The sequence below is a fragment of the Aedes aegypti genome, chromosome 2 (assembly GCF_002204515.2).
Source record: "Aedes aegypti strain LVP_AGWG chromosome 2, AaegL5.0 Primary Assembly, whole genome shotgun sequence".
NCBI classification, from domain to species: Eukaryota; Metazoa; Arthropoda; class Insecta; order Diptera; family Culicidae; genus Aedes; species Aedes aegypti.
Window position 1 is genome coordinate 109,448,914 of NC_035108.1, and position 22,700 is coordinate 109,471,613.

The following is a 22,700-nucleotide window of genomic DNA, read 5'->3' on the forward strand; positions in this document are numbered from 1 at the left end:
CTTTATTTCTTTTATGAATGTTTTGTCTCATTTCTGGTATCTTATTATGATAATGTCCCTATATTCTCCAATTGTTTTTGTTTCGTTCTCTTTTACTTTCTTTTTAACACGTTTCTTCTATTTTGGAACTCATATCATCATCATGTCCATCTACTATTTTTCTGCAATAGTTATTTTCGCTTTTTTTTTCTGATTTCCTGCTGATCTTGTTTTTGATTTATGTTTTTTATACTGCACATAATTTTTCCTCCTCTTACTCAATCTTTCAACTTATTGTGTCTTCCAATTGTTATTTCTTTCTATTGACATGCTGTCATCACATATTCTCCGTTGTTGCTATTTTTGTCTTTCTCTTCGCCCTCTTTTTCTTATTTGTCAACTCCTTTCGTTCTCTTTTAGTACTCTTTCAACACTTCTACTTAGTCATCCTTTCGCCCTTCTGTTGTTTCTCTTCTGTTCTTCACTTGTCCCTTTTCGCCATTAGGTTTTTACTAATTTTTCTTTGATATCCTTCTGATAGTGGATTTGTTCTCTTTTAGGTTTATCTATTTTGTTCTGCACCTCATTTTCCTCCTCTTGTTAATTACTTTATCCCATTGTGTCTTCCATTTGTTATTTTTCTTGAACAAGTCCTCATTTTGTTTTCTTCGTTTTTTTTACTTCCAATTGCCATCCTCCTTTGCCATCTTTTCTATTCTTTGCCCATTTTTCATCACATACTTTTCGTTTTTGTCCTTCTATCCGTTCTCTTTTTCTTTATTTTCAGCTTGATTTTTTCTCATTTAGTCCTCTTTCAGAACGCCTATCAAGTCATCGTATTGTACATCTCCTGTTTTTCTGCCGTCCTCCTCTTGTCCTTTTTTCCTTCGATTTTGTACTTATTTTCTCTTTGATATCCTTCTGATCCTGAATTTGTCCTCTTTTTTGGTTTATCTTATATTGCTCTGCACTACTTTTCTCCTCTTGTTAATTATCTTATCTCAATATCAATCTTTTTGTCTTTCTTTTGCACTTTTTTCGTCACATATTATCCTTTTGTGATCTTCTCTTCGTCCTCTTTTCCTTTATTTTTACCTTGTTGCATTATCTTTCCTACCTATTTTAGAACTCCTTTTAAATCATGCTTCTACTAATCATCTTCTTTTTTTGTCTGTCATCCTCTTATCATTTATCTCCTTAACTTTTTACTAATTTTTCTTCGATTTCCTTTCGATCCTGCATTTGTCCCGTTTTGGTATTCAATTTTTTGTTCTGCTCCTTATTTTTCCGTCCTCTTGATTATTATTTTATCTCTTTGAGGCTTCCATTTGTTATTTTTTCTTCAATAAGTCCTCCTTTAGGCCTTCTTTGATTTTCTGTTTGTTCCTATTATCATTTTGTGATCCTCCTTTGCCCTTTTTTCATCACATATTCTCAGTTTCTCTTCAAGTCCTCATTTGAAATTTCTTTTCAGCCATTTGTTTATTTCCTGTTATTCTTCTGTCCTCTTATTGTCCTTTTTCTTCTTTTGTTTATTACTAATTCTTCTCTGTTTTCCTTCTAATCCTGCATTTGTTCCCTTTTTTATTTATCTCTTTTGTTCTGCACCTCATTCATCCTCCTCTAGCCCATTATTTTAGCTCATTATGTTTTCCATTAGTCCTCTTTTTGTCTTCCTTCGATTTTTCTGTCTTCCATTTGTCATTCTGTCTTTTTTTGTCATTCTCTTACCCTTTTTTCGTCACATATTTTCGATTTATAGTCTCTTTTTGTCCTTGTCTTCGTATTTCTTTTCTTTCTTTCTCTTTCAGTCCAACTTTAGAACGCCTTCCCCTTCTTTATTCTGTCCATTCCTCATCCGTTTTCTGCTTTTGATTTTTTTACAAACACTCCTTCACAAATACTTTTTTATTATTATTTTCAATTCCTTTCATTGTCTTTTAGTGCTCTTTTAGAATTTTTTTTTATCATCCCCTTGTTTTTTCTTCCTTCGTTTGTCCATTTTCTCCTTAAGTTTTTATTAATTATCCTTTGAATTCCTTGTGATGCTGCATGTGTCCTCTTTCTGGTTTATCTTTTTTATTCTGGACCTCATTTATCCTCCTTTTGCCCATGTTTTTATCTTATTGTTTCTTCTATTTGTTAGTTTCTCTTTAGTTGTCATTCTGTGATCCTTTATTGCCTCTTTTGTGCATCTCCTGGTTCTTTTCAGCCCTACTATTGTCCTTTTTCTACCTTTAGGTTTTTGACTAACTATCCTTTGATTTCCTTTTGACCATGGTTTTATCCTATTTTAATATTATATATTTTGTTCTGCTTCTCAGCTTTCCTAGACAGCTTCACTTTTTTACCAAATAATAAAAAATAAAAATCGATAACTTTTCGTTTCTCGATATTTTCGCACCTTTTTTCACAAATTATCAATGAACTTTTCTGTTTGAAAAATTAGTGTCGATATTTCTCTAGGGTCACCTGGTTTTGAAGGTATTCCGATACTCATTGGGGCTTCAATATCCTCCATATAAAATGGCTTTGGTCGTCATTTTGATTTAAGTCAATTCATCAAAAAATAAAATTTAATGTGGGCATCTCGGGTAATGAGGTCTGGTTCTCTGAGAAATCATACAAACCAGTTGAGTTGTATCCAAGAAACGTAAAAATTACAATATGCTGTTTTTGACATTTTCAAAGTTTTCATAAGGCCATAATGATACCAGAAACAAAATTCGCTCTTTTATTGCTCTTTTGTCCTATTGTGTCTTCCATTTGTGTTTGTTTTTTATTCATTTGTCATTCTGTGATCCTCCGCATCTCCTGGTTTTCTTCAGCCCTACTCTAGCCCTTTAGTTTTTTTTACTAACTATCCTTTGATTTCCTTTTGATCATAGTTTTATTCTAATTTTGGTTAACAGTTTTTGTTCTGAACCACAGTTTTCCTCCTCTTACTTATTCTTTTGTCTAATTTGTGTCTTCCATTTGTTATGGTTTCTACAACAAGTCCTCCTTTTGCCCTTCTTTGATATTTTTTTCTGTCTTCTATTTCTCATTTTTTCACTTTTCTTTGCCATCTTTTTGACTTTTTTGCTTTGCTTACGTCACATATTGTCCGTTACTAGTCTTTTCTTGTCCTTCTACACTTTTTTACAACATTCACACTTTCCTACTCTTGTTTTGGTCTTCACTATGTCATTTTGTTATCTCAATTCCTGTGCTCTTTCATTTGTAAATTTTATGTTCCTTTGGTATTGTTGGTCTTCTTATAAGTCTTCTTATAATTATTGTTCTACTTTTCTACTTTGATCATTTTTTATCCTCTATTTGCCATCTTTTTCTATCAATTAGTTCTTCTTTAGTATTCTTTGTAATCTCTTTTTTCATATTTGGTCTGCCAAATATCATTGTCATTTGATGCCCTTCAGTGATCAGTTGTCATTTGATTTCCTTAAACACTTTTACTGACCACTTTTTAACCTAAAAAATATATAATTTGCGAAAAAAAAAGTACTTTTTTAACAAATTCCAAGAAACTCTCTTCTATTTTAAGATTCTGTGTCAAAATTGTTCATTGTTCCTAGTTTTTAAGATACTCTGATGATCTTTTCTATTGAAAATTTCATTGACCGCCTTCTGTTTTCATAAAAAGTAGAACATTGGATAATAAACATCAAATACAGGTCGGACTCGATTATCCGGAGTATCGATTTTTTTTTCACTCTGGATAATCGAATCCTCCGGATAATCGAATCACTAAGAAAAAAATTTATATCTTTGATAAAAGAACTTAAATATTATCTTTTTTCGTAGCCAGATATTTTTTGTAGGAACAGACTTACAAGAAAAAAACAATTTGACCAGCATACACAATAAATAATTTTTTCAAACCCCCTTTTCTTAAATACGTTCTAAATTGCAATACCAAATTATCTCCGATTTCTGCATAAAAATTGAAAAACAAGAACATCGAAAAACAAATTCCGGATAATCGAATCCCGGATAATCAAGTCCCCGGATAATCGAGTCTCCGGATAATCGAGTCCGACCTGTAATAATAAGAAGAAGCTTGTCTGAAAAAAAAACACATAATTTGGTTGAACTATATCCAAGAAATCAAAAAATAATAATATGATGTTTTCTGCATAGGTATTTAAAGATTTGTTTACGGCCAGAGTGATACCAGAAACATAAAAGCTCGTTGCTCAAAAACGGTGGCACCAATTTGTTTCACAGCCCCACATCAAAGTATTGTTTTGCATTGAAAGAGAATAACTGAACATAAGAAAAATCTTGAAGACAGAAATATTTACATGGCCCATGGAAACGCGTTGGTTCCCCAAGGAATTTAAGAATATCTGCTAATCCAGATGACCAATCGCAAAATTGCGATTGAAATGTTTCATTGTTGGGATAAAAATGCTGTTAGTGCTGTAGCTTTTTGTACTTCAATCCATATTCTGATCTCTAATTTTAATTATTTTTATGTACTTTTTGGCTTTTGTCTTTTTTTATCCCTTTGTTTTTGATTTTTCTTCTATATTCTTTTTTATCTTACTCTTATCCTCTATCTTTATTCTTAAATGCTCATTTGATCCTTATTTCACCGTATGTTTGCTACTATTGTTTTTTTTTTTGTTCTCTTTGTTTGCATTCTTCCGTTTTCCAAGTTGTTTGTATTTGTACTTCTTTTGTTCTGTTTTATACCTTCTTCTTCCCTCAAGGAATTTCAAAATATCTCCGGATCCGGTTGACCAAGCATCCTATTGCGATTTAAATATGTCATTATGGAATTAAATTATGCCGCTGGTAGAGGGGTTAATACCCATTTCACCCTTCAATCCATTTTCTTGTTTTCCGTTCGTATTTTTTTCTATCCACTTTGAGTTTTTTGGAGGATTGATACCAGTAACTCTTATTTAATCCTTCTTCTATACTCTTGTTATTCTGGTGTTGTCCTCTTTTTATTCTATTTTCACATTTCTTTTTATCTTGTTCTTGATTTGGTTTTACTTATATGCTCATTGGATCCTTCATTCTCGTATTGCCCCTTCCTTTTTTCTTTCTTTCTTTCGTTCTCCTTTGGCTCCCTCCATCTGATCTTTGTTTGCACTTGTTGGTTTGTTTGTTTTTCTTCTTTCTTTCTATTTTATCCTTTCTTTGTCCCCCAAGTAAATTCAGAATACCTCCGGATCCAGATGATCAATCATAAAATTGTAATCTAAATTTTAAATTGTGGAAATAAATTTTGCTAGTGATAGAGGGTTCAATGCCCATTTCGTCCTTCAAACCGGTTTTTTGGTCTACCATTTGTTGTTTTTTATCCACATTGGATCTTTTGTCTACCCTTCAACCCTTCTTTAATGTTTCTTTTATTCGGCTTTATCCTACTTTCATTCACATTTTGCCGTGTCTTGTCCTTATTTTTTTAACTCATTTGATCCTTCTTTCGTCGAATTTTCCCTACTTTTTACTTTCTTTCGTTCTGATTTGATTCTCTATTTGCCCTCTTAGTTTGCATCCTTTGGTTTTACTTGTTTTTTTTTTGTTCTCTTTCTTTACTGTTTTATCCTCTCTTAGTCATCTTTTTGTCCTTTGCGTATAATCCTCGTTTCATCATCCTTTTGTCTTCCTTTCGTCTTTTTTTGTCTTCTTTCTGTCTTGTTTGTCGTTCAGTTGTCCTTCTTTGCAGCCGTCCTTTGATTATTATTTTTTTCTTGTCTTTTTTTACTCTCTTCCTCTATTCCTTCACCTCTTTGAAAGATTTTATAAGCCAGCATTGTGATTTTAGTGGAGTTTTATGTAGATTCTTGCCAAATATTTGTAAAGCCATGTGAACAATTTCAAATAAATTTTTCAGCAAAATATTTGTGATTCGAATAGTTCATTGTGATAAAACATTGAATTGAATTGAACTTTTTGAATCTTCTATTATCCTTTTTTAACCATAGTTTTATCCTCCTATTATTCTGCTCTTTTATTCCTTTCTTTCTTGTTCTCAATTTTATTTAAGTTGAATGCTAAATTGATTCTTATTTCACAGTTTTTTCTTACTTTTGTCTCTTTTTTAGTCATCTTATCGTCCGCTTCGTTTGTATTCTTCCATTTTCATTGTTATTTTTTGCTAATTTGAACGATACCTCATGCAAACCATCGGGGTTCATTTTCGATTTGAACATCTAGTCACGTGTTTCTGGTAACCTCTTTCACTGATTTGCTTTGATTTTGCGTTCCGTTCCACAGCGTTCCATTTCAATTTACTCCGTTCCATGAGCTAAATGACGTTTGGACCATTTTTAATCTGAACGATGTGCAAATTAGCGGGGTACAAATTAAAAAGTGTTCAGATTAAATGTGGTCAAACCAACGGTGGTACCCGGTATAAGCATATATGGTGATACTTTTCTGTATCAATATTGACTATAATGACTGAGTTTTATTAATTTGAAATTATAAGCTGCAAAGTCAACATAGCTGCTAAAATGAATGTTGGGATACTTAGCCTTAAGGAATTATATTATGCTACTAGTAGTGGGGATAATACCCATTTCACCCTTCAATCCGTTCTCTAGTCTTTTATTTGTAATAATTTTCATCCACATTTTGTCTTTTGTCTTTCTCCTTCAACTCTTCTTTGATCTTTTTTTTATTCTCTTCTAATCCTAGTTTTATCTTCCTTTTATCCATCTTTTACACTCTTTTATGTCTTGTCCAGGCGTTACAGAATTCGCTCTCATTTGAGAATGAAGCACGATCAAAGCAAGCAAAGAAAAACATCCCATCTGTTGCGGTCCACGATCGACATTGTATCGCAAGGTGTAACAAGTCTGATAAATGGAAGCAGCGAGCGAGATCCCCAACGAGAGAGCGATGATAAAATCCATTTTTCTCGCTTGTTTACCGTTGGGGATAGGCGTTTTTCTTTACTGGCACGATAAACAATCCACGAACTTCCAATAACAACAGTGTCCCCCAGGCTTGGAGCATGTTTGGAGGGGTTTTATCATGCACTACTATCCCCCCAATCTGATCAAACTTTAGCAGTATACGATAAACAGTCTCTCATAATGTGCAGCATGTTATGATAGTTACAGAGAGCGATACGTGAGAGATTCTCTCAATTTTCTCAGGATCCCTGGTCATGTCCCTAATTTTATTTCACAAAATATTTAATCCATCTTTCGACAAATTTTGTTGTTGTTTTTTTTTCTTATTTTTCTGTTCTATTTTATCCTTCCTATATCGTCTTTTTATCCTCCTTCAATCCATGTTTCTCATTTTGTCCTCACTTGTTGCCTCTTTTGTTTTTTTTCTGCCTTATTCTTGACTGTAGTTGTTCTCTTTTAGTCTCTTATTTTTCTTCTTTCTTGTTATTTATTTATTTATTTATTTATTTTGTACTTTCTACATCGTTACAATATTCATAACAGATTTTATCTAAATGGTTCGTGGAGAAACATGTGGTGCTGTGGAAAGATTTGTGATTGATTCGGGTGTATTGATTTCAAATATTTTCACCAAACCCATAGAAGCTACATGTTGGATGCAAAATGTAAAACTCTTTTGATACCCTTGGCCAATTACTCGTTGAGATTATGGTGATATTTTTACAGATTTCTTCCGAAATTGTGTTTTATAAACCCTAAATCTTTGTCATACTACTTGAAAGAACAAAGGTGAGTTTTTGATAAATATCCTGAAATTTCGTCCTTATTTTGTTTTAAAATAGTCCGCTTCTGATCCTCCCCACATCCTCAATTTGTCCTTCTTTTTTTCTAGTTTTGTGCTCTTTTATTCTGTTGTTTTTATGTGATTTCATTTTCTTCTTCAATTTATCTCAATTTGTCATTATTTAGGCATGCTTTTTTTCCTACTTTTGTTCTTTTTTCTCCTATTATTGTCATTATGTGCATCTCTTGTCCTCTGTTTTTCACCATCATTCCTTGATACCTCTTTGATATATTGGTTTTCCTACTTCTTTTTACAAATTGTATTCTCCTATTTCTTTCGTTTTCTTCTATCCTTGGTATATGCTTCCATTGTTAGTAGTTTAATTGCGAAATATCTCAATAATTCCACCTGAATCACTTAACAAATTCTTTCTAAAGGTTTCTGATGAGTTCGTTAAAAGGTTCTATCACAAGGCTCCATCAAGCTCCTGTTGTAATCCATGTTGAAGTTGGAAGCCATTCAGCAGGATAAGAGTTCGTTCACCTTTTTTTCCCTAAAAGTACACCATTAGATGTGTTGACGTACCGCCATTACGACTACAGCAGCAGAGAGCAAATAAATAACCTAAGTGCATTATCCTCCGGAAGTAGAAGCAGCTTCACGTTCGAATCCACTGTTGCATTTACACATTGGCACGTGACTAGGGCTCTCCTCCTCTACAGGAGATACCCGACCAAGAATCCGAACCCTCTAATCCTAAATCATCATTTGCCCCAATTAGAGCGTTCCATTGCTGTTAGGGCGAAGAAAGTTTTCTTTCGTCCCATTCGACAGGTTCCCATTGGAAAGGTGAGAAATAGAATTTTGGGGAGGGGGTGAAAGTTTGTCAAGCTTACTAAAGATTAATGAATTGGGTTGGGTTGGAAGGTTTTTAAGCAAGTGGTGAAGTGTAACAGTGTTCTTTGGTCTAGTTTGTTTTTGAAAGAAGGGAAGTAACAGGCTGATGAAATATTAATGAAACGATGAGAACAATAGGTTTGACACGAAAGAACGGACCATATGACTGAGAGCAAATTCGAGGATATTCGTAATAGTTGAAGTAGTATGAAGCAAAATTGGGTAATTTTGATATTTTTCTGCATTCTGCCATAAAGATTCTAAATTTCTAAATAAATATCCCTTCCTATATCAAATGGAAAAAAATCGTCTTGAAACAAAAATGTTGCACTCATCAAAAGTTTCGAATCAATCATCAACATTGCGTGCTAAAATCAATCAGCTGCTTCGTTCTGAACCCTTCCAAATGCAGTGTAATTGTCGTGTGAAATGTTTTTATGCTTTTCACACTTCACTCATCTTGATATGATCCACTCATTTGGTCGGCCTCCAACCCACCGAACTGCATTTCATCCGACCATTGACGAATGGCGGCAACCAACTGCTGCTACCCATATGGTGCATTCATTCCTCGGTTGCCCCACTCTCGTATTTCGTCACGTTATTTTCATCTGCCATCGCGCACATCATTGTGGCGATCACAACATGTGATTACAATTAAGCGACGCAAGTTGCTTACCCTCTTTGCACTTAATCGGCAGAAATTTAATTAAGTTATCACCCGCAACCGATCGGTTGATTAATTGGAAACAGTTAAACGTAAATTATCATCGCTGACTGGGAAGTTTTCCCCTTTTCAAATTCATTTATTGGCATAACTTCGAACATCACATTTTTGTTTATCTGAGTGTTTTGTGTAAATGATGCCTTAATCATCCTAATTTGATAAAACTAAATTAAGTTAAAATTAACGTTTGATTAACAACATATTATATTTCATTATTCGTAGCAATTCAAAATGTTTACAGGTAAATTAAATTTTTGACGTAACCCAACCTTACCTAATTATATTTGAAGCTCTTATCGTAACAATAGAAGATTGCAACGATTTAGGTCTTAAATTATTAATAAATTTATTCGACGTTTGTTCCAATGTTTCAACATTAAATATTCTATGTAACTCATTATAGTACTAACCAGGTAGGAAGCTCCAGAATCATTTTCAAAATATTGGTTTGAATCCTCTGCAGAACTTTCTTGCTGGTATTACAGCAGCTGGTCCATATTGGTACAGCATACAATATGGCCGACCATTTTATTTGAAGATCAAAAACTTGTTCTTAAGACTGCCTTATTTTGGCATTTTTAATACGGATCAAGGCATTAACTTCTCCCTCTCTTTCGTCTTTTCTTTCCGCAGCTCTGGAATTCACAGTGGAACCGTCGGACGTGACGGTACCGGAAGGACACTCGGTCCTGCTACAGTGCGCTGGAAGGGTGGATCCCAAGGTGTCCCTTCTACGAGAGGGAAAAGTCGCTCCAAACATTCGATGGCGTGGTCCGGACGGGCAGGATATTGGCATCGTGGGAGATACTTTTCGATCGCAGCTGACCAATGGGTCCCTGTACATTAGCACTGTCGAGAGCAATCGGGGCCTGACGGGGTTCTACCACTGTTTGCTCACGGTGGACGGAGTGGGGACGATAGTGAGTCGATCGGCCCGGGTGGCCATTGCAGGTGAGTTACTTTGTTTTGTTATTTTTAATTGCTAATAGGATCACTCAAGAAATATTTCCGGTTTTGTCATAGTTTCATAACCGTCTCAATGGTTAGTGAAGCCCAAATTTGGGCTGTTTGGGCACGTCAGGAGTTAATCATCAATGTTAACTTCCTTTTCCCGATCAGCCTAGATAGCCGCGTAGTGTCGGTAGCGGTTGTTTCAATTGGCCAAGAATTCACACTACGGACTGCCTGTTCCGGTGGTAAAAGTCCACCTAACAGGTGACCCCTAATTCATGTGGCTTTAAGCTTACCGTGCCTAAGAATGAACGGTTAGGGGGGTCTCAATAAAACCTAATCGCAAACGGAGCCTGTGGAGTACCAGGGCGCCCTCTACAGTATTATGCCCTTCCTGTGCTACCCAGAGCAATGGTGCAGGTGACCTTGTGTTTCTCCGAGATAATCGGCTGTCCTTCTTCAGTCTAAAGCCTGAGGCTAAATAAGGGTGGGATTATTAATACGTTGTAAGTTAGTTTAAATTTCCACCTCTATAGTTTCGCATTATGCGTATTACACAGTGTAGTCTGTGCTTTTCGCCTTTGGCGACTTTAAAGAGATACCGATCTGGTTTTTACACTGCTGGTCTTTTTCGTTCTGAGATTGCGAAAAGCTTAATCCTGCCTAGTTTGGGTAGTGGCTACGGTTAGGATAGTTTTGTTAGACCAATCTTCAGCATAAAATATGCAAATGCTACAGCTCAAATGGCGCTTGTTCAAAAACCTTACTTTTGTGAACTTTTATCTAGGTAACCTTGTGGACCCAGTTTTTGCTACTTTCAGAAGCATGAAATGGTAAACTCGCGTGCCATTTCTCGTGCATGCGTGCTCGTAAATAGCGCTATCGTTGCTACACTCATTTCTGAGTTAACAACCAGAGATGTATGTGCTGTCACAATTGATATTTCTGTTGGTGACCTCAATAGGAGATACGTCTTTCGTTATGAGGTGTATTTGCCACATGATGAACCATCCCCAATGGATGATTTCAAACGAGTTGTCGTTCACTGCCTATGAAAAGGCCTTCTGCTCCTTGTGGGCAGTGATGCTGATACTCATCACATCATCTGGAGCAGTTCAGCTATCAGTTTGAGAAGCTCCAGTCTGATAAAGTGCTTAAGTAGTTCAAATCTTGGATTACTTATTTTAGGGAATCGCCCAACCTTCATGGTATCTGTTAGAGAAGAAGTGTTAGACATAATGCTCTGCTCGAACAGAATCAGTCACAAGTTGACAAATTGGCATGTATCAGATGATGAATCATTATCTGATCATCGCTACATACACTGGGAATTGGTTGTGACCAAATTCCATGGATTCTCTCCGTCCATTGGAAATCCTAGTATTACGGATGTTTCCACTTCCGGTGAGTTGGGACACAATTGTCCTTGCTTCGAGTGATCTCACAATTGATTGTCACTTTGCTTATAGGAAATTTTCTACACAACTTCCTTCACAGGAGAAGTGGACGTCTGGCTGTTTGTAAAGTATGTCAGATAGTCAGGCTGCTATAAAAGCTCTTACTTCGGCCAACTCAAGGTCGAAGTTTGTTATCGCATGTCGAACTCAAATTGAGAAACTGAATTCAGTCAACTCTGTAAACCTTGTATGGGTACCTGGCCATTCTTCCATCGCTGGAAATGAATTGGCTGATGAGCTAGCTCGCGATGGAGCATCGCATGACTTCATTGGCCCTGAGTCGGCTATTCCAATTTCGAAGTGCTGGGTGAAGCTTCAGATTAATTCTTGGGCGGCAACTCAGCACAAGCAATATTGGAATAGTTTGGAGTCGTGTCGTCAAACAAAATTTTACAATACTGAGCCATCTCTAAGGGTGGCGAAGTATTTAACAAATCTGTCAAAGCATAATTGCAGTCCCTTGGTCAGAGCGTTGACAGGCCACTGCCGATTCAACTATCACATGACAAATATTCAGCGTGTTGACTCATTTGTGTGTGATAGTTGTGACTCCGATTATGGAACTTCGTATCACCTGATATGCAACTGTCCAGTTTTTGCGCAAATGCGATTCCAATTATTTGGTAAACATTTATTGAGTGAAACTGAATTCAGAAGCCTGAATCTTCAGGACATTCTGTTATTCTTAACCCGCTGTGGTAATGAGCTATAGGCTCTCTTTACGCACTTGCGTTTTGCAGTGCCCTTTTAAGGGCGCTGTTCGAACCCTTCCTATGTAACTAAGGAGGGTGATAGCTTAGCTTAGCTTAGCTTAGCTTAGACTGACTACACATATCAATGGTTACTATTCCGTGATTGACCGAAGTCAGTGAAAATGCACAAAGATTCAACTAGAAGTTCAGCTGGGATTGGCCATAATCTTCTTCAGTGTGCATAATTCATTTATACATTTATACATGGTCAATAACGGCGCCGGCCACGTCTTTACAGTCAGGTGGGATTGGGGGAAGGAATGTTAGTGTGTAACCTTTGCTATTTGGAGACCATGTTTGCCTCTGCATCTCCACAAAGGTTACTGGGAGGGGTGTTTGTTAATGGGGAGGATCGTTGGGTCACAGGATTCACTTTGATAAGCGATTAGACCATGATAAATAATTATTTGTGAGATATAAACATGCTTATATGTAAATATAATATTTTCATTTGATATGAACAATATCTATGTAGAGAAAAATTATGCCGACACTTGAGGTGACGAACCTTTCAAAGTTTGTTGAATAAAGTGAACCTTTCGCAAGTCTACACTTGTAGTGTCTAACCATTCAAAGTTTTTTTAATTACAAAAATAAAGGTAAAAAAACAGTTTTGAAAGTAAAAAAAAATGGACATACATAATTTATGGATCCGAGTTTATGTCGACACTCAAAGTGACGAACCATTCAAAGTTTGTTGAAAAATCATATTTACGTCTCACCGTTGTAACGATTAAAAGTGCAGTCATACATATTTTATTGATTAGAAATAGTAGCATGAAACGAGCTCACCAATTGATCCGCCATCCTTGAGCAGCAACAATCCACTTTCAGCTTCACTCGTTTGTTCGGCTATATAAAAGCACTCAGAGAAAATAGGCGCGCGACCCGAGAGGGAAAACAACTGACGACTGCTCAGGCTTTCTTGACGCACTGCCCCTATGTAACTAAGGAGGGTGATATTTCAAAAATTTCCGATGGTATTTTGGGCGGTAGCAGGTTTTGGAACAATAACTACTATCCCTTCTTTCCATTGTTGCGGAAACTTTCCCTTAGCCCAAATGCGGTTGAAACATTTCAGCATAGCATATTAACTGGAAATTGGTGAATGACGTATCATCGGATATCCGGTGGAATATCCTTTAGCAGAGTCTATTGCTCGTAAGAGTTCGTCTAGTGAGAACTCTTTATCTAATTCTGAATTCGATTCAGAGGGAGATATCAGCATGGTTTCTCCGTTGCTTGCCCTAGCTGAGTTTGCGGGAGTTGTAGATGCTTGTTGGAAATAGTTGGCAACCCGTTCAGCAATTATGAGATGATCTTGTACGAACGCCCCATCAATGACGAGCCCTTTAACCCCTTATTTTCCTTTTACCATTGATTCTATTGAAATTGTTACACAAAACATCGGATGCGGTGCGTGGATTGAAACTTACCTTGATACCTTGATACCTTGATGGCTACAGCGTAGCGTCACGCCATTGCCGGGCGTATTGTAGAGCTCCATCTTCGTCGGTCTTGGACGAAACTTCTCCAGTTGCGCCGAACGTTTAGGGTCGCCATGCCCTTTTCCACTGCGTAAAGCCAGCATATTCGTGGTTTTCCCCGAAGCCGCCGACCTCTACCTGGTTCCCTGCTGAATATTATTTTCGCAATTCTTTCTTCCGACATTCGCACTAAGTGACCAGCCCACTGAAGTATGCCGTATTTTACACGATTGATAGTATTCGCATCTTTGTGCACTTGATACAACTTGTGATTCATGCGTCTGCTCCATACACCATTTTCGAATTCCCACCGAGTATTGTCCGCAGAACTTTACGCTCGAAAACACCGAGACCTTTCCGGTCTGACTCTTTAAAATTCCACGCTTCGTGCCCGTAGAGAGCCACCGGTAGAATCAATGTTTTATACAGGGCGAATTTTGTTTCCGTTTGCAAGCTGCGGGACCTAAGCTGGTTACGAAGTCCGTAAAAGGCCCTATTCGCAGCCGTAACACGTCTTTTCACTTCGCGGGAAACGTCGTTCTTCAACAACTTCAAACACATCCCCATCAAACACTACCTCAGCACCTACACCACCATGCCTGACTCTATCTCTACCTGCAACCATGTACTTCGTTATGGTAGAATTAATGGTCAGGCCTATCCTAGCTGTCTCCCTCTTCAGAGGCACGAAGGCCTCTTCCACTGACCTGCGATCGATTCCAATTACATCTATATCGTCCGCAAAGCCAAGGAGCATGTGCGACCTTGTGATAATAGTGCCATTTCTCTGCACGCCAGATCTCCTAATAGCAGTGCAATGTTGAACAGTAAATTCGAAAGTGCGTCTCCCTGCTTCAATCCGTCTAACGTCACGAACGAGGTTGACACCTCGTCTGCGATCCAAACACTTGATTTCGAACCATCCAGCGTAGCACGTATCAGCCTAATTAGCTTCGCCGGAAAACCATTTTCAGACATTATCTGCCAAAGCTCATTTCTTTTCACTGAGTCGTACGCCGCCTTGAAATCAATAAACAGATGGTGAGTCTGCAAGTTATACTCCCGGAATTTGTCTAGGATCATTCGCAAGCTAAACATCTGGTCCGTTGTCGAACGGCCCTCACGAAAACCAGCTTGGTATTCGCCGACGAAGGACTCCTCGAGCGGTCGCAGTCTGTTGAACAGGATGCGCGACAGAATTTTGTACGCCGAATTCAGCAGGGTAATTCCTCTGTAATTGGCACACTCCAGTCTGTGCCCTTTCTTGTAGATAGGGCGGATGTGGCCATCCAACCAGCCGGTTGGCAATTCTTCGTCCTCCCATACTTTCAGCAGTACTCGATGGATCGACTGGTAAAGCTGCTCGCTTCCGTGCTTGAGAAGTTCGACCGGGATCTCGTCCTTCCCAGCAGCCTTACAGTACTTCAGCTCGCTGATAGCCTTTTTAACCTCTCCTATGGTCGGTGGGTCCACAGCTTGATCGTCATCATCTATGTTCATCCTGTTCCTCGCTACATTTCCATTCGCACCGTTCAACAATTGCTGAAAGTGCTCCTTCCACCTGGCAGCCACCGACATTTTATCGGTCAGCAAATTCCCTTCTCGATTATTGCACATGGCGGGCACTGGTACGGTATTGTGCCGCGCACCATTGACCGTTGCATAAAATCTCCGCATATCATTCCGGTTCATGCTTTCTTGAGCGTCAGCTACCACACTTTCCTCGTGCTGCCTTTTCTTTATGCGGTGGATTCGCTTTTCTTCGGCTCTCGCTGTCCTGTACCGCTCTATGTTTGATGTTATTTCACTACGTTGAGACCAAATATCACATAAACTTTACTTCTCCGGCATGTGATTTTGTGTTGGTTTCACTTGAATAATGTATAACGATGAGTTTGTAGCTTATAACAGCAGAATTAGCAAAAATATAAACGGAAGCAATCCACGCGTGCTCTGATACGAATGTATCCCGAATACATTAATAAATAAAAATGTGTTATATATCATGTAATCACACAGGATCCTGCTGAATTACATGACATATAATTGAAGTTTACATGACATATCATGTAAATATCCATGATATTCCACGCTCCAATTATGTGCATTATATGTCTCAGAAATTTACACGTTTCGTTGGATTTACGAAAAAATAAAGTAAATCATATAAAAAAATCTTTTAAGAAAACAACGCTTAAGTTCAAAAACGTGGAATTTGTAGTTATGTCTACATAATTTCTCGTTTATAAATAGTAACTAGTATTTAAATTTTAAACAGTTTTTATTGAATTAAAATGCTTTTGAAAATGATCGAGATTGAGATCTAGATCGAGATGCTTTTGAAATTGAGCTATATAAAGAGGCCCAGATAGCCGTAGCGGTAAACGCGCAGCTATTCAGCATGACCGTGCTGAGGGTCGAGGGTTCGAATCCCACTGGTCGAGGATCTTTTCGTAAAGGAAATTTTCTCGATTCCCAGGGCATAGAGTATCTTCGTACCTGCCACACGATATACACATGCAAAAATGGTCAATCGGCAAAGAAAGCTCTCAGTTAATAACTGTGAAAGTGCTCATAAGAACACTAATCTGAGAAGCAGGCTTTGTCCCAGTTGGGACGTAACGCCAGAAAGAAGAAGAAAGAAGCCAGCAATAATTACCTATCATTGCTTAATCCCAAAGACATTGACAACGCCGTTTCATGGCGTTCATCTGTTGGTGAAAATGTTCTTCTTGCTCGTCACTCTCATCTCCAAGATTGTTTCGGAAAAAATCTAGGTGCGAGTGTAGAAAATAAATCTTCAATGATATGTTCATTGTTCACACCTACATTGCATGGAAAATAGTTATCAGCAAAAGCAGAAGTAAATTTTATATTAAAAATGTTTACCTGTTTGACATAATTTACAAGCAAATCTTGAAACATGACCTCGAAATGTGGATTTCTGGTGTTCCCCAAAAAGTTGCTTACTACGTTCTGAAAAGGTTTTCTCGCTCTTGACATCAAACTACGCAGGATTATTCATCAGTTTCTTAATTGGAGGACTCACGAAAGCTCCTGCTCTTATCTTCGCATTTGACAGGTTTGGAAACACTTATTTCAAGTACTGGAATGTCAGACTTTCTTTCGGCAAAGTCTGTATAAAAATTTTGAAGAATCCCAGTTTTGTGTGCAGTGGAGGAAGTACAATTTTGTCCATATCCCCAAAAGGGCAACTCTTTACGTTTTCTCGGCCAACCGTAAAGCTCTCGTTTTGACCAATCTTTCCGAACGTAGTGCTCTTTGTGGGCTCGACTATTCCATTTGCACCATTTGCAGACCTGACCCAGGAGGACACCGGAATAACTCCGGCCATAGGAAATAAATTGGTCCACTTGTGCTAGCATATGAAAGCATTTAGTGAAAACCGCTTCTAAATCAGTTAAAACACAATAACAAATTGAAAAAAAAAAAACGTAACGAGAGTAAGAATCCCTAAAATGTTTTTTTTACGAATCTTCCAAAAACTCCGAGCAGAAGTCTTGAGAAAAATTTAATACTAATAATAGCTATAATAGCTGGTATAAATTCTGTACTTTCCAAGAAACAGAATTTATGACAAAACATTGTAAAACAAAACGTCGAAAAGACAACAGGTCGAAAAAAAATAGGGGACATTGGGTCGAAAACTCTTTTTTTTTCAAAGAAAAGATCCCATGGAGCAAAACATTTCCGACCTTTTGTTCTTTCGCTTCGCCGTTTAATCAACATTTTGTTTAATGTCCACTTTTTCAACATGTGTTTAATGCCCACTTTAGGACAAATGGCGTTAGACTAAAAAAAATCGACTGAACATCGATTGATTTTTTAGAAGCTGTTTGATGGAAATGCCTATGACGCCAAACCTTGAATAATAATGGTTTTTATAGGAAGGTGAATTTTGTGCTTCAAAATTGGGTTGTCGATTTTTGACATATGACCACTACTCATCGCCCGGAACTATGGCCTTAACTTTAGAACGCCACACACTGATTTTGAACCCCAAAAACCTGCGTTTTCTAGTTTTGAAGTCTTAACGTGATTTTTGAAGAGTGAAGAGTTGTAGGTTACACTATAAGCATTATTTTGATATGAAGGTATTAGTGATCTATCCGCCTAGCCGTGCCGTGTAAAAACAATCTTCAATATATATGCTCAAATTATGCTGGTGTATTGAACAAATTTGTAGATAATGATAATTGAAATTAAAGTGAGAGAAAACTCTTCAGACATCAACTTTTTTGAAAGTAGTTCTCATGTTACATATTATTTGGTGTAAATACTTCTAAAACTAGATTTTTTTGATGAAAATTGCTGGTAATGAGTTTTGGGGAGGTAAATGATAAAACAGTAAAAACAAATTTCGAGTTAAAAGATGCGCCAGCCTCGGGCTGCAAATTCATTAAACAAAAATATCTATCTATCTAAATTTAGAGTTAAAATCCAAGCATATTTCGAATATTTTCTCTAAACATGCTTTACTGACAGGCAGGATGGTGAATTTTTCAAAAGTTGCTCGCAATGCATCCGTAATGAACGTAAGAAGCTAAGAGTTCCAAATACTGTTCCGCTCTTCAGAAACGTAAGTTAAGATAAGAATGATAAAGTGCAATCATCAATATGAGAATATCTTCATCCTTCGTGGTTTGTTTTGAAATTCATCCAACAAATTTTGTTCACTTACAGCTACATATTGACCGTTTTTCATACAACATGTCAAGTTTAGAGGCTTGTGTTTCGGTTTCAAGTACTTCAATTGTGCTGAGATGTTCCCTGCAAATCAGGAAAATCGTAAACTTTGTTCAGCAACAATTTTTTACAATATTTTAAATAAAAACTTTTAGTAATGGGAAATTGTACATTTGGCAAAAAAGCATTAAATGAATTAGAAAATATTTTAAAAATAAGCGATTATAATGTAAATTGAAAGGGTGACAAAATCCTAGTTTAGAAAAAATATACTTTGAAGTATTTTCAGCAATTTTTCATTCTATACAAATTAAATGAGAGTCAAAAAACAAACTCTTCATTTACGAATTGTGTTATTTTTTTTTTCTTTTGGACGAAAAAATCATCCAAAGCACAGTGAGAACGCTTGGCAACAACATATTTTTTAGTATACTTAACTCACAGCTGATTAAAATGTCACTTACACCCCTTTGCATTTGGACGCCTCAATAGTTTGTTAAAAATTTCAGATTGGAGATTTGCGATCACTCAAAAGTTTGGGCATGAAAACTGAAAAAAAATCAAGTTGTTTTGAAGCTGCGGTGAAAAATTAAGGTCAATCAAAGCATTAAAAGCCGAGACCAAAGCCTCCAAACTTGACCTCCTGGTTGCGACAATGATTGAAACTCATATGACATGTTGAACAAAATTTATGGAACCACCATGAACAGATGTTGATGAATATGTATCGAAGTCAGTTCGATGAATGTTCATCAACATCTGTTCATGATGGTTGCAGTATTGAGCATGAGCATGAGCATGAGCATGAACATAGATGACCGTACAATTCGTTGTTGCTACTCCGTGATTGACCAGAACAATCGAAGTTACACAGGGAATTAATGAATGGGCTTGGGATTAGCTTGCCATTCTTCAATGTGCACAAATCGAGAGCTCAAATTTCAAAAGTCAATAACGGCGCCGGCCACGTCCTTACAGTCATCGGGGAAGGGAAGGAATGTGAGTGTGACTACCGTTGTTACTATAAACCGAGATCACCTCTGCATCTTCACGGTTGTCATGGAAAGGATATTGTGTTAGTAGGATAGAGTAAAGATCTTGGAGTCACCTTTGATTAGTAATGCGATCCATATTATATTCACGCCTAACCTTATTATTCGATAAACGCATTGTACGCCGAACAAGTGTTCATCACTCGCCCACGCGAGAGCAAGTGACGCGATCTATGAGCCTCTGTACGTGCTATAAATTCTTTTGTTCGTTTGACTTTTACTGTGCGCCGTGTGTTGGTGCTGTCTCGTTCTCTCTCACGGGCAACTTGAAAACAGGGCGCACAGTAAAAGTCAAACGTTTTATAGCATGCATAGGCTCATAGATCAAACACTACTAACGATCCGCGGCGTAATTTCTATTCTCTACTCGACGCGCGACATGTTTGATTCTGCCTTCGTCGCCTGCCCCCGCAGGAGCGAGCATCAAGATCGAAGGATTTAACAGAGCTCTGTTCATGCTGGTTGCAATATTTGATCAAAAGTTTAAAAAAATTTTATCAAACAGATAATGTTAAATTTATATCAGCCAAAAGTAATCAAGATTTTTCATTTCCTTTCGCAGATCGTCCCGAAATCAACCAGGACTCACACGAAATCTATCTGTACACCGGTCAAACGGCTTACTTCAAGTGCATGGCCAGCCCACTGCCGTCCAGTTTGGAGGCACGGTACCACGTCGAGTGGCTCAAGGACGAATCCCCGCTACGAATGGACTACACCCGGATGCTCCTCTTACCTTCGGGTGCACTGGAAATCGACGAAGTTATTCCAGCCGATCGGGGGACCTATCAGTGCAACGTCAGCTCCGGGATATTTTCGACTCTAAGTAGCAAATCGAATCTGAACATCAAGTCCACAGCTGGACAACCGCAGAGCTTCGAGCCGCCTTCTTTTGTGATAGTTCCTCAACCTCAGACAGTCAGGGAAGGTGATACGGTTATTTTGGACTGTGTTGCCAATGGGAACCCAAAGCCGACGATCAAATGGCTGCGAAATGGCGAGGAGATCGATATGAACGATTTGGACTCGAGGTTTAGGATAATTGGAACGGGTTCGCTACAGATAAACTCCATCCAGGATCTGGATGCAGGTGACTATCAGTGCAGAGCGAGCAATTCGGAGGATTCGTTGGATGCCTCGGCAACTGTTCAGGTGCAGGTTCCACCGAAATTCATTCTAAGTCCGGAGGATAAGACCGCTTTCGAGAAGGAGGAGTTGGAGTTGCAGTGTTCGATTCATGGGAAGCCAACGCCCATTATTCAGTGGTTGAAGAATGGCGATTTGATTACGCCCAATGAGTATATGCAAATTGTTGGAGGGTAAGTCGTAAATGACAAATTGAAGGACCTAATTCTTTTTCACAGGCCTGATTGTCAGGAGCCAATAAATTGCAAGCAATTGATTAATTATTCACTTCTTTATTCCGCACTTCGACAGGCACAACCTTAAAATATTTGGCCTTATTGGATCGGACGCGGGAATGTTCCAGTGCATCGGTACCAATCCGGCTGGTAGCGTTCAAGCTGCAGCCCGTCTCGAGATCATCGAACCAGGTAATTTATTGCTTTTCTTGGTAGCCGTTTTTTTTTCGGAGTCAGCTGCAATGCATTTCACAATGGTCCGAATTGACAATTTAGCAAAAAAAAGGTTTACTTTTGTTTTCGTTAATTTTAGACGCAAAAGGTCTTTAAAGAATGGTATTGGAATGTCTCATCTTATTAGAAAAAAATGGATAGGGAGATTCTTCTTTAGGTATAAATTATTACGAAAAGCTTTTCAGAAGACATAATACGTCTAAAATCGTTGAGAACGGAGATAAAACTTTTTCTGCTAAATCATCGATTCGGACCATTGTACATTATGACCATTGACTCCTTTTCATTTGGTTTCTCTTGCTTTACATTCAAATGACATTTTTTTTTTCGTAAATTTCTTTTCTGATTTCGTTTTATTTCTTGTCTTCCGTTGGATGTGCGATTTATCGATTTGTGTTCGATTTCCATTCCATTCCATTTCGTGAATTTCGGTTGATTATGATTTATTCAACTGCTCGAATTTGCATGCAACAATTTGTATTCGCCGACTCGACTCGACCCCGACAGGACAAAAACGACACAAGAGCAAAAAGTACCACCAGAACCAAGGCAAAATGAAGTCCTACGAAAAGCCCATCCATTCCGATCCCAAACTTTCCAAGGGCATTCTGGACAGCTTGCTGTCCAAAACGAAAGACAAGGCGAACATAAATCAGAACAAATTTAACTACGATGACTACACAGACGACGACTACCTCGAGCACGAGGAAGACCACGACGAGGACGAAGACGACTCCGGAAAAATCTACGCCCTGCGACCCAACGAAGACCCGAACAAGCTGTACCAATCGCTGACGGGGTCCCGCTCGTCTGAACCCGGTGGCACCGAAATTGGACACTTTTCTAATTCCCACTATCCCATCAACGCCGTCACCCGGAAATATCCGAAAACGCCACTGCTAGATGGGAGCGGAAAGTTTGCGGCGCCACTGCCGGGCCCACCGAGGGATCTGCAGGCGCAGATCGTGAAGCCGCGGTTTATTACGTTGAGCTGGCTGGAACCGGCCAAGAACCCGGATGAGGTTATATCGTATTCGGTGTACTACAAGATGCACACCAGCGAGAGGTAAGTTTAGGGTTAAGTTTTTTCGGTGGATCAATTCATAGATATAGCTGGATCGTTATTGGCTACCTGGAGTGTAGGTCATCATATCTATTAGCGTAACATATGATCTTTTGGAGACTTTTGGTTGGTTTGGAGGTTCATACACACACACAAGCTAATTTAATCAAGCCCTACGAAGTTTAAAGTAGAACGCCCATTTTTGTTACCCAATATCTCCTCTGAGTTCAGGACTTCAGCTCTACTACAAGCGTATCCAGTAACCTTTCAGAAGTTTTCGAATGACATGAGTTAGAATATTGGCCCAATCAAATATGTTTTGTCAAAACTATTTCACTGACTATTTATGGCTTATGGCTACCCAAGAAATT

General features: G+C 38.0%; 1 protein-coding gene across 1 annotated transcript in view; it reads left to right on the forward strand.

Annotated features, from left to right (window-relative positions):
* Positions 1 to 8,700: 8,700 nt before the first annotated feature.
* The window catches only part of LOC5564738 (neogenin), a 39,185-nt gene continuing 25,185 nt past the window's right edge, over positions 8,701 to 22,700 (forward strand). The window contains exons 1-5 of the mRNA XM_021839501.1: positions 8,701 to 8,728; positions 9,899 to 10,216; positions 20,234 to 20,990; positions 21,109 to 21,224; positions 21,774 to 22,332. Of these exons, the coding sequence (XP_021695193.1) occupies positions 8,701 to 8,728; positions 9,899 to 10,216; positions 20,234 to 20,990; positions 21,109 to 21,224; positions 21,774 to 22,332 (1,778 nt within the window). The remainder of the gene's footprint in view (positions 8,729 to 9,898; positions 10,217 to 20,233; positions 20,991 to 21,108; positions 21,225 to 21,773; positions 22,333 to 22,700) is intronic.